The 13,085-nt window shown below is 44.1% G+C and overlaps 1 protein-coding gene across 1 annotated transcript; it reads right to left on the bottom strand.

The window, feature by feature from the left end:
* Positions 1-3,034: 3,034 nt before the first annotated feature.
* LOC134346978 (gastrula zinc finger protein XlCGF26.1-like) lies at positions 3,035-11,689 on the bottom strand. The gene is made up of 2 exons (XM_063048904.1): positions 11,668-11,689; positions 3,035-8,913 (listed from the first exon to the last, which is right to left on the bottom strand). Exon 2 carries the CDS (start codon positions 7,927-7,929, stop codon positions 6,142-6,144), a length of 1,788 nt encoding a protein of 595 aa, XP_062904974.1. The 5' UTR covers positions 7,930-8,913; positions 11,668-11,689; the 3' UTR covers positions 3,035-6,141.
* Between the last annotated feature and the right edge of the window lie 1,396 nt (positions 11,690-13,085).

Genomic DNA, 13,085 nt, shown 5'->3' with positions numbered 1-13,085 from the left:
TCAGATCTTTGATCAGGGTTTCTTAATGCAGACACAGTATACAATGTCACCTTTTCAGTTTGAAATTCTTTCTGTTATTCTTCATTCGAGTCACAGGATCGCCTGAGTGTTTATTGTCCTTCAGCAGGTTGTTGAATGGTTGAGCAATAGCTGATAATCTGCCACTAGCATGTCAATACATGGAATCAGAATCGGAATGAGGTTTATTATCACCGGCATGCATTGTGCAATTTGTTAATTTAGCAGCAACAGTTCAATGCAATATATAATATTGAAAATAAAAATAAAATACCGTAATTATAAACAAATACATAAATCAATCACAATATATGTCTATTGAATAGATTAAAATTGTGCAAAAACAGAAATAATATATATTTAAAAAGTGAAGTAGTGTTCAAGGGTTTAATGTCCAATTAGGAATCAGATGGTAGAGGGGAAGAAGCTGTTCCTGAATCGCTGAGTGTGTGCCTTCAGGCTTCTGTACCTCCTACCTGATGGTAACAGTGAGAGAGGTGCATGCCCTGGTTGCTGGAGAGCTCTGATAATGTAATCTTCCTTTATGAGACACCGCTCCTTGAAGATGTCCTGGGCACTTTGTAGGCTAGTACACAGGATAGAGCCAACTAAGTTTACAACCTTCTGCAGCTTCTTTCTGTCCTGTGCATTAGCTCCCCATACCAAACAGTGATGCAGCCTGTCAGAATGATTAACAATGGTTTCATCTTCAGTCCAGTGTGTCTACACTCCCTTGGTCTTTATTGGAGCCAGCTGTGACACTGCTGTCAATCTTATTGTGTCCTGACTTGAGTTGCTAGGGGCTGTTGCAGGTTCTATGTCATGTCCCTCCTGTAATTCCTCAGAGTTCAAATGGTGAAACTGTTTAGGGAGACTGTCACTGTCAAATGTCACTGGCTTGGAGGACTCTTTGATGTAGACTGTAATCCCTCAGAGTTCAGATGGTGAAGCTGTTTAGGGAGACTGTCTGATGATTCCCCGGGAGGAGCACCAGCAGTATCATCACCAGCAGGACCTTCCCTTTGAAGTGGCAACTGCGCATGCAATTTGTTTCTAAGATTAAGACATGTTGATTGAATTAAAAACGTAAGGGATTCTGCACATTTAAAACTACACAAACAAACACAGTTCTACCAGCATTTTGTGTTTGTGGGTTCAATCGAATAACCATCTTGTTCTTTACATTTTGCTGCCCTACCTTGCTGGTTTTGTAGTTTATTGCAAGCTGGCCATTCCTCTCCATTAGTGAATAATTTCCTTGTCCTGATAACTCTTCCACTCTCTCACAGTTGATCAAACCAAACAGTCTTATCTCTAAACCATTAGAGTAATTTTCCAGACTTACGCATGACTTTTTCTTCATAAACTTACCATTCTAGGTATTTTTCATCCAGACTTTTTCATTAACTTCATACAGCTTAAATGTTTAATCCAGGTAGGAGTTTTCATAAGGTTTCACAATTTTGTTTCAATCTTAATTCATTCATACTTTTTTTGACCGTCAGCTCATTTTAACAGTTTGCAGTCGAAATTCTAATATGTTGTTCTGCATTCCCGCTAGCATGTAGAATTTTTTTTGTCTCTATTGGTTTGCATATTTATTTGGTGTTTTACCAGTTTGCACATGGCTGTACTAGCATTCACTTTTTTAAGATTTTTTTTAAACAACGCAGCAGTCATCAATCCCAATTTACATCTTATGATGTAAAAGCCAGAACAAGAACCATAAGATCATAAAAGGCATCCGTTAGTCTTGCGAGACCATGGATCTCTGCTTGGAAAGTCTTCACTCTCCAGGGCGCAGGCCTGGGCAAGGTTGTATGGAAGACCAGCAGTTACCCATGCTGCAAGTCTCCCCTCTTCACGACACCGATGTTGTCCAAGGGAAGGGCCATTAGGACCCATACAGCTTGGCACCAGTGTCGTCGCAAAGCAATGTGTGATTAAGTGCCTTGCTCAAGGACACAACACATGTTGCTTCGGCTGAGGCTCGAACTCACAACCTTCAGGTCACTAGTCCAATGCCTTAACCACTTGGTCACGTGCCCATAAGATCATATAGGAGCAGAATTAGGCCATTTGACCCATGGAGTCTGCTCTTCCATTTCATTATGGCTGATCTCCCTGTAACCCTTCATGCCCTGACTGATCATGAATCTTATCAACCTCTGCTTTAAATACCTGTATACCCAAACACTTGGCCCCACAACCGTCTGTGGCAATCGATGCAGCTATAAAGAAGGCAAAATAGTGACTGTATTTCATTATGAGCTTGAAGAGAATTGAATGTCAGTGAAACACTTGGAAATTTCTACAGATGTGCCGTGGAGAGCATTCTAACTGGCTGAATCACAGTCTGGTATGGCATGGGGGCTACTGCACAGGAATAAAGTAAGCTGCAGAGAGTTGTAAAATTTGACAGCTCTACCATGGACACTCGCCTTTGTAGTATCCAAGACACCTTCAAGAAGCAGTGCCTCAAAAAGGAGGCATCTCTCATTAAGGATTCCACCACCCTGGGCACGGCTTCTTCTCATTGTTACCATCAGGAAGGCACACATTCAATATTTAAGGAACAGCTTCTTCCCCTCTGCCATCTGATTTCCCAATGGGCATTGAACCCATGAACACTACCTCACTACTTTTATTATTTCTGCTTTTGTACTATTTACTTAACTACTGAAATATAATATATACTGACCATAATTCAGTGGTTGTTTTAGATTTATCATGTATTGCATTGTGCTGCTGCTAAGTTAACAAATTTCACAACATATGCCAATGATATTAATCCTGATTCTGATGGAATTCCAAAGAAACTAGTTCTTATTTTCCCAGACAATCTGGAAGATAAAAGAATGTTCTTACCCCTTTTGTTGCACACCAAAACTTCGCTACTTGTCTGGGATTGTTCTGACTTCTAAATCCTGCCAACCACGCCAATTGACAGACACTGTTGTTGAAATCAAGGCTTTTTTTAGAAATCAATAATGAAGTATAAAACTTGTAGCTTCAGGATAGTTTTATTAAAAGTTGATGGAACAGGAAAGGAGCAGTGACAAGATCCACTACTTGAAGAGAGAAATTAAAGATATGGCACCCACCATAAAACACCTACTTTTATACTCAGAAGAAAAATTCCTTTCAAATCTATACATAACAATAATCCAATTAGAAAATACTTAGTGAATATTGCATTAAAATCAACCTATCAGAAAACCCTCAGTCACTTAATGAAGTACAAAAAAGCTCCAGAATTATACTTTTATATTACACTGTTATGCATATAAACATGGCTTTGTCAAAGGCAGGTCGTACCTTATGAGCCTGATTGAATTTTTTGAGGGTGTGACTAAACACATTGACGAAGGTAGAGCAGTAGATGTAGTGTATATGGATTTCACTAAGGCATTTGATAACGTACCCCATGCAAGGTTTTATTGAGAAAGTAAGGGAGTATGGGATCCAAGGGGACATTGCTTTGTGGATCCAGAAATGGTCTGCCCACAGAAGGCAAAGAGTGGTGGTAAACGGGTCATATTCTGCATGAAGATTGGTGACCAGTGGTGTGCCTCAGGGATCTGTTCTGGGACCCTTACTCTTCCTGATTTTTATAAACGACCTGGATGAGGAAGTGGAGGGATGGGTTAGTAAATTTGCTGATGACACAAAGGTTGTGGATAGTGTGGAGGGCTGTCGAAGGTTGCAGTGGGACATTGATAGGATGTAAAATTGGGCTGAGAAGTGGCAGATGGAGTTCAACCCAGTTAAATGTGAAGTGGTTCATTTTGGTAGGTCAAATATGATGGCAGAATATAGTATTAATGGTAAGACTCTTAGCAGTGTGGAGGATCAGAGGGATCTTGGGGTCCAAGTCCATAGCACACTCAAAGCTGCTGCGCAAGTTGACTCTGTGGTTAAGAAGGCATATGGTGCATTGGCCTTCATCAATCTTGGGATTGAGTTTAGGAGCTGAAAGGTAATGTTGCAGCTATATTGGACCCTGGGCAGACCCCACTTGGAGTACTGTGCTCAGTTCTGGTCACCTCACCACAGGAAGGCTGTGGAAACCATAGAAAGGGTGCAGAGGAAATTTACAAGGATGTTGCCTGGATTGGGGAACATGTCTTATTAAAATAGGTTGAGTGAATTTGGCCTTTTCTCCTTGGAGCAACATGACCTGATATAGGTGTATAAGATGATGAGAGCTATTGATCGTGTGGATAGTCAGAGGCTTTTTCCCAGGGCTAAAATGGTTAGCATGAGAGAACACAATTTTAAGGTACTTGGAAGTAGGTACAGAGGAGATGTCAGAGGTAAGTTTTTTACGCTGAGTGTGTGTAATGGGCTGCCAGCGACAGTGGTGGAGGCAGATACAATAGGGTTTTTTAAGAGACTCCTGGATAGGTACGTGGAGCTTAGAAAAACCAAGGGCTACGGGTAACCCTAGGTAATTTCTAAGGTAAAGACATGTTCAGCACAGCTTTATGGGCTGAAGAGCCTGTGTTGTGCTGTAGATTTTCTATGTTTCTGAACACTACTTAAAATACAAGCAGATAATGAATGGTTAAATTGTAAAGAAAATGAGAATTAAAATTAAACAGTCGGATCCAACATACTCTCAGCACCTGTGCACTTGATTCACACTAGAAGTACGCTGTGAAGCTCAGAGATTTCTGGGTAAGAATAGTGCCAGTGAAAGTGTTTACAATCATTGCCTCCCTTTTGCCAAATAGCAACAATCTAGTCAACATTTTTATGAGAATTCAGCAAGTACCCACAAGTAATAAACTCATTATCAACAGGCAGTGTTTCAACCAGACAAAATCAACCTTTTTATTCAATCAACTGCCAAATATTGCTATTTGTCATTTGTTGCCACAGCCCATCCTCCCCCCCCCCGACTCTGTTTCCCTGCTCCTCGTGTGCTCTTACCCTTAACACTGCTCAGAGCCCTAACATCTCTGGTTTCTGACCTGCTCCAGTGAACATCCAACTTGTTGTCCACATTCAGCTTTCTGACTTTGCAGGAGAGTGATGTATTTTAACAACCCAGCCTGTGGCACACAACCATTCAGAAGCAGTGAAAATGACCCACAACTTCGACAGGGAATAAGGAGGTTTACTTCCAAGTCACTTATACTTGGCTGAGAGATTTGAGGGATAAAACCCAGGTCAGACATAACTGCAGTCAGCTTGTCTTCTTCAGCTTGCAGAAAGTGATGCAGGAAATTCAAGAGATTCCTCTTCACCCACAGAGGTGACTGTTTCCAACCCATCACCACAGGGAGAGCAAGAGGTGAACGCAGGAATGGATTTAAAAGGATTGTTGTGGAATAGAAACACTGACAGGGATCAGCTGTGCTAAGTTGACTCCCTACTGTGTACTGGATGTGTTGTAAATTCAGTAGGCACCTGAGACAGAGTTTAAAATAGAACTGATTTATTTCTCACAGATCCAGAATACTAAAGTCCAGTCCCATAAAAGGTGAGCATCAGTTGAAGAAAGTGCTCTCCTGCCCTGTGACTGGGGTGCAGCACTGGGTATGATGAGCAGCAGTAATAATTGCAGAGGTCATCAATAAATCACTTTTGAACTTGTCTCTGGAGTCACTAACTGTGATGATTAAATATCCAGCATGTAGCTTATGTAAACATTTTCCCCAGTGTGAACTCAGTAATGCACCACAATTGTGGATGACTAAGTGAATCCCTTCCCATGTTCAGAAACTATTCCAGTGTGTATTCACTGTTGTGTCTCCAAGTGGACTGATTGAGTGAATCCCTTCCTACATTCAGAGCAGTTGAATAGCCTCTCCCCAGTGTGAATTTGCTGATGTTCCTTCAGATGAGATGACTGAGTGAATCCCTTCCCACAGTCTGAGCAGGTGATTGGCCTCTCCCCAGTGTGAACTGATTGCTGTGCCTGTAATTTGCATCATTGAGTGAATCGCTTCCCATATAGAACAGGTGAATGGCCTCTTCTCTGTGTGTACTCACTGGTGTGTCTGCAGGTGGGATAACTGAGTGAATCCCTTCTCACATTCAGAGCAAGTGAATGGCTTCTCCCCATCTGAACTGACTGGTGTCCTTCTCAGTTGCATTAACTGAGTGAATCCATTCTCACACAGAACAGGCGAATGGCTTCTCCCCAGTGTGAAATCGCTGGTGTGTCCGCAGGTGGGATGACTGAGTGAATCCCTTCCCACAGTCTGAGCAGGTGAACAGCCTCTCCCCAGTGTGAATTTGCTTATGTTCCTTGAGTTGAGATGACCGAGTGTATTGTTTCCCACAGTCTGAGCAGGTGAATGGCCTTTCCCCACTGTGAACTCGCTGATGTACTTTCAAGACTGATGACTGAGCGAATCCCTTCCCACAGTCGGAGCAGGTGAATGGCCTCTCCCCAGTGTGAACGCTCTGGTGTCTCTGTAGCGTGAATGAATGTGCGAATCCCTTCCCACAGTCGGAGCAGGTGAATGGCCTCTCCCCAGTGTGAACTCGCTGGTGTCTCTGTAGTGTGGATGAGTGTGTGAATCCCTTCCCACAGTCTGAGCAGGTGAATGGCCTCTCCCCAGTGTGAACTAACTGGTGTATCAGTAGGTGAGATGACCGAGTGAATCCCTTTCCACATTCAGAGCAGAGGAACGGCCTCTCCCCAGTGTGAACCAACTGGTGTTTCTGCAGGTTCGATGAATGAGTGAAGGTCTTCCCACAGTCTGAGCAGGTGAATGACTTCTCCCCAGTGTGAACTCGCTGGTGTACTTTCAAGTCTGATGACCGAGTGAATTCCTTCCCACAATCTGAACAGGTGAACGGTTTCTCTCCAGTGTGAACTCGCCGATGTTCATTCAGGTGACATGACTGAGTGAATCCTTTCCCACATTCAGAGCAGGTGAACGGCCTCTCCCCAGTGTGAACTCGGTAATGTGACACAAGGGTAGATGACTGAGTGAATCCCTTTCCACATTCAGAGCAGGTGAATGGTTTCTCCCCAGTGTGAACTCGCTGGTGTCGCTGTAGTGTGTATGAATCTGTGAATGCCTTCTCACAGTCTGAGCAGGTGAATGGTTTCTCCCCAGTGTGAACTCGCTGGTGTACTTTCAATTCTGATGACCGAGTGAATTCCTTCCCACAATCTGAACAGGTGAATGGTTTCTCTCCGGTGTGAACTCGCCGATGTTCCTTCAGTTGCCATGACTGAGAGAATCCAATCCCACATTTAGAGCAGGTGAACGGCCTCTCCCCAGTGTGAACACGGTAATGTGACACAAGGGTAGATGACTGAGTGAATCCCTTCCCACATTTAGAGCAGGTGAATGGTTTCTCCCCAGTGTGAACTCGCCGGTGTGTCTGCAGGTGGGATTTCTGAGTGAATTCCTTCCCACATTCAGAGCAGGTGAATGGTTTCTCCCCAGTGTGAAGTCGCTGGTGTCTCTGAAGCATGGATGAGTCTGTGAATGCCTTCCCACAGTCTGAGCAGGTGAATGGTTTCTCCCCAGTGTGCACTTGCTGGTGTCTCTGTAGAGTAGATGAATGTGTGAATCCCTTCCCACAGTCTGAGCAGGTGAATGGCCTCTCCCCAGTGTGAACTCGCTGATGTACTTTCAACTTTGATGACCGTGTGAATTCCTTCCCACAATCTGAACAGATGAACGGTTTCTCTCCAGTGTGAACTCGCTGATGTTCCTTCAGTTGCCATGACTGAGAGAAACCAATCCCACATTCAGAGCAGGTGAACGGCCTCTCCCCAGTGTGAACTCGGTAATGTGACACAAGGTTGGATTTCTGAGTGAATCCCTTCCCACATTCAGAGCAGGTGAATGGTTTCTCCCCAGTGTGAACCCGCTGGTGTCTCTGTAGCGTGGATAAGTGTGTGAAAGCCTTCCCACAGTCTGAGCAGGTTAACGGCATCTTCCTAGTATGAACTAACTGGTGTGCCAGTAGTAAAGACTATGAAATGTATCGTTTTGCACACACAGAAAAAGGCAAATGGCCTCTCTCACGTATGAACCCACTGGTGTACCAATAGCTGAAAAGACTGAGTGTATCCCTTCTCACAGTCTGAGCAGGCGAATGGTCTTTCCTCAGTGTCAACTGATCGCTGAGTCAATAGGTTAGATGTCTGAGTGAAAGTTTTCCCACATTCACAGCAGATGTAAAGCTTCTAATGAGTATGAACTCAGTCGTGTGTCAGGTATTCAGAGGACCGAGTGAAGCTCTTCCCACATACAGAATAGTTGAGCAATCTCTCTCCCTGGTGAACTCAGTGGTGTGTCCACAATGGGATGAGTGACTGAATCTCTTACCACGGTCTGAGCAGGTCAACGTCTCTCACTGGTAAATTTTCTGATATATCTTTAGCATCATTTGCAGAATAAATTGCTTCCTGCAGTCAGAACATGTGGAATATCTCACCACTGTGTGAACTGCCGATGTCTCTTCAGGCTGGATGACTGAGTAGATCCCCTCCCACATACAGAGCAGCTGAATGGTCTGTTTCCCACTGTGAACTCACTGTGTGGCTGCAGGTAAGCTGTTAGTAAATCCCTTCCCACACTGAGAGAAGGAGAATGATATCTCACTACAATCAATTCTTTGGCAATTCAGAAAGTCAGGTGTCAGACGTTTTGAATCCCTTGCATAATCAATGCAGTTGAAAACTGATCTCCAGTGAATAAATGCTGGAACACCCCGGTTCCAGTGGGGTACACTGAGTTACAACAGAAAAGTTCATTTCAGACACAAAGTACATTTCCAGCTGGGATGAGACACACATTCATCCCGGTGTTGCCAAGAAGATATCTGGTCACTCCTTAAGTATCTGGACAGAGACAGCATAACAGAAGTAGTGTTGCGTTTGAGGGTCCCATACACAAATTTTCTGCCATTTTTAACCTGCAAAAATATTTGCAAAGGACATCAATGGTTGAAGGAGAATATTTCAGGTGAGATTTTAGTCTGTGGTGAACTCTGACATCACATTATTACGAAGTTCAACTCATGTTGGAGGATATTCCCCATCTTCTAACTGGCCACAGATCATGCATTCTGACTGACCATCTGATGTACCCCTGTCATTACCAGAATGGGCCATTTTTGCCCTTCATCAATCTGTGACTTGACTCAGTTTGTCTTTTTCCATTCGTATTATCTCAAATTCTGGTCATGTCCCACAGTGCTACAAAGAGCACTTGATATTATACATCTGATCCTAGAGATTTTCTAATTAGTCTGATCCCCACCCCCCAGTTGATTGGCAGTGTTGAACATCACAATGGCAATGCCAATGAATACAGTGTGGAGGGCAATATCCTTTCTCACCGGAGTGTGGCAATTTTGTGATGTGGAACCTACGGGTCAGTTGTTACCTAGAACAAAGGTGTATAATATCATTTATGTACCCAGAGAGAAGGGTAGAAAACAAGTTCTCACGCATAAAAAGGTACAGAGATAGGGAAAAAAAAGTGATTTTCTCAAGATCCAGATCATTCAGGAGGCTGAGGAAGTGACAGAGAGGACATATAAAGAGGTAGTTACACCCAAGGTGCAGGACACCAGAAACTGGGTGACAGGAAGGGAAAAGGGGATAAACAGCCTGCAACACAGGTATACCACTTTGGAGGGGATGACCAAGCAGAGAAAAGTCACAGCAGTCAGGTCTCTGCAGCTCAGAAGGGAAGTGGGATAAGGAGCGAGCTATGGTGATAGGAGTTTAGTTAGTTAGGGGAACAGGAAAGAGGTTCTGTGGACAAGAATGTGATTCTTGGATGGCATGTTGCCTCCCAGGTGCCACAGTTCGGGACACCTTGCCATTGAGTCCTCAGCTTTCTTAAGTGAAAGGCTGAATATCCTGAGGTCGTGGTCCAAGCAGGTACCAATGACATAGGTTGGAAGAGTGATGAGGTTCTGCAAAGTGAATTCAGAGAGTTAATGCTAAATTAGAGGTCAAGACTCTGGGATTGCCAACTCAGGATTGCTGGCCATGCCAAATGCTAGTGAGGCTAGAACTAGGAAAATTATACAGTTTAATACGTGGCTAAGGAGTTGCTGTAGGAGGGAGGGCATAAGATTTTTGGATCACAGGGCTGTATTTCAGGGAAGGTGGGACCTGTACAGAAGAGACAATTTGCACTTGAACTGGAGGGGAACTAATCTCCCTCGTAGGAAAGTTTGCTAAAGCTGCACAGTGGAGTTTAAACTAGCGTTGTAGGGGGATGGGAACCAGAGTGTCAGAACAGTTAGTGGAGAGGTTGTGGAGACAGATGTTGTTAACACCTCAGGCAAAGTCAGGAACAAAAAGGTTGAGCATGGTGTGACTAATATCCTGAGAGGTGTAAGAAGTATCAGAGGAAAAGTAGATGAGCTCAGGCAAGGTTGAACACCTAGAATTTTGATGTTATAGTCAGTAGTGAGACTTGGTTACAGGAGGGGCAGGACTGGCAGCTCAATGTCCCAGAGTTCTGTTGTTTTGGACATGAGTGGGAGCGATGGCGTTACTAGTCAGGGGAACTGTCATGGCAGTGTTCAGTCAGGGCAGCCTGGAGCTCTCAACTAGTGAGGCATTATGGGCGGAACTGAGAAATAAGGAAGTATGACCATGGGGCTATATTACAGACCATCCAACAGTCCGAGGGACTTAGAGGAACAAATTTGCAGAGATTGCAGACTGTTACAAGGAACATAAGATTGTTATTGTTGGTGATTTCAACTCGCCACATATTTACTGCAAAATTCCATAATGTAAATGGAGTAGATGGGATAGAGTTTGTCAAATGTGTTCAGGTAAGTTTTAATAATCACTACATAGAGACCCAATGACAGTGTGTGTGACACTGGATATGTTAAGAGCAAAATGATGGCAAGGAACAAAACTGGTTCTCTGGGAGATCAGAATAGTAATCCATGTGTGGAGCCAAAAGAGATGGGGGGGGGGCAGATCTTAAGATTTCTTTTTTTTTGCATCTGTATTTACTCAGTAGATGGACACGGTCTATATCGATGTTTGAGAGAAGTTTGAATAAGTACATGCATAGTAAGGGTATGGAGAGCTTTGGTCCTGGTGCAGTTCGATGGGAATAAGCAGTTTAAATGATTCTCAAGGACTAGAATGCCTGAAGAGCCTGGTGGTGTGCTGTACTTTCTCTGACTCTGAAGGAATGAAGGACTTTGTTCTTTTATTTCTCAGACGTCACTAATTGATATTTAATTCACTGGAAGGTAGTTTATTCATCTGAGATTTACCCGGAACTAAAATATAGTTGACAGCTCGAGCCCGACAGTGACTGGGAGAACCATCTGTTCCCATTTGCTCTGTCTGCGATTCCAAACGGACACGGACTAGTGGGGAAAAAAGAACCGTTCGTGTGACCCATGGCTGCTTCTTTACCCAGAAACCCCCACGAAGGAGATCTCGGTTGGTCACGGTCCCATCAATGCGCATGCGCCGGGAAAATGGCGCCATCACTTTGGCTCATCAGCCGAAAGCTGCCGTAGTCCTGAATATGGATCGTGCGGCTGAGAGAGAAGAAAAGGATCGGGACTATCTTGGGGTGCAGTGCCACAGTGTGTCCAAAGCTCTCAAGAATTGCCCTTCAGTCGCGGTGTGGACACCGATGCCGACGAAATCCCCGCCCGGAACCCTGTTCATACCTGCTGCCGGTCCTCCTTAGGGTCTTGTTCACTGCGCATGTGCGATTTCGAGAAAGATCTGCGACCCTCACGCCTGCGCATTTGATCGTCTGATCACCGGCGGCGAATTCTGAAGCGCCGAGGTGTCTGGGTAACTGAGGTGTCTCTATACATGTCTGCAAACTGCGGTTACCCTATGTCACATGGCTCAAAACCAGTCAATGTTTTTATGTAGAACACTCTGAGGGGACTTTAACTCAATATCACCAGGTATTCAGTGTGTCAAATGTCAAAGTCGAACCCACTTACAGACACAAATAGAAAACACACGAGATTCTGCAGATACCGAAAATTAGAGCCACACACAGAAAGTTCAGGCAGCATCTAAGCAGAGGAATTATCTGTCGAGGCATGGTAAAGGGTGTCAGCTCCAATTGCTTATTCCTCTCCATAGATGCTGCTTGACCCACTGAGTTCCTCCAGCATTTTGCAGAAATAAACTTTTTTCAGTCAATCAGTTTCCAAATATTGCTGATCTTTCATTGATAGCGACATACTCCTGCTCTGATTCCCTTTCTCCTCCCGATAAAGTCTATCTCCCTTGCCTTTCCAGAGCCCCGAAGCCTTGGCTTTTGCTGGGTCTCCCTTTGGTTTCTGACCCTGATCCATTGAAGATTTACCCACCATTCTGTTGTCAGACAATAGTAGACTTTAGAGTGGTGTATTGCAACAACTGAGCTGCATAGGGCACAACCCTTTGAAATCAGTGAAAATGGACCAAAATGTTGAAAATGCACAGAAGTTTAACCACCTGTGACATTCTTTGTTGGCCCAGAGCCCTGAAGAATGAGACATGTCAGGGACAAAACCATAGTGAGCCCATCGTCTTCTTCAGTCTATGGAAAATCATGCAGGAAATTCCAGGGAAACCTCTTCACCCACAGTGGTGACCAGTTGCAAGCTGTCATGAGATGAACAACAGAGGTGGATTTAAAGGTACTGATATGGAACAGAAAGACAGGCAGGGACCAGCTGGACTGAGTGTCCTCTCTACTGTACGATGGGCCTGTGACAGGCAGTAAGCACCTGAGACACAGGATTTCAAATAGAACTGATTTATTTCTCACAGATCCACAGTATTAAACTGTCTAATTTCAAAGAAAAATTTATTATCGGAGTACATATGTGTTAGGGATCTTGATGACCTACAGCTTATTAGGGAAAGTGAGCAGGAGATAGATAGGAGCTACAAGGAGTTAGTTACCCTGAGGTTGCAGGAGTTAGATAAGTGGGTGATTGTCAGGGAAGGGATGGGAAGAGCTCAGATAGTAGAGAGCACTCGTGTGGCCATCCCCCTCAGTAATTGTTATATTGTTTTGGATGCTGTTGAGGGGAGTGACCTGAAAGAGAACGACCACGGTGATCGGGTCTCTGGCACT

This window comes from Mobula hypostoma, chromosome 5 (genome assembly GCF_963921235.1).
Source record: "Mobula hypostoma chromosome 5, sMobHyp1.1, whole genome shotgun sequence".
NCBI lineage: Eukaryota > Metazoa > Chordata > Chondrichthyes > Myliobatiformes > Myliobatidae > Mobula > Mobula hypostoma.
This window is presented reverse-complemented; position numbering and strand designations above follow the sequence as displayed.

Coding starts and splice junctions, on each gene's coding strand:
- LOC134346978 (XM_063048904.1), bottom strand. CDS start 7,929: ATGCCGTTAACCTGCTCAGACTGTGGGAAGGCTTTCACACACTTATCC.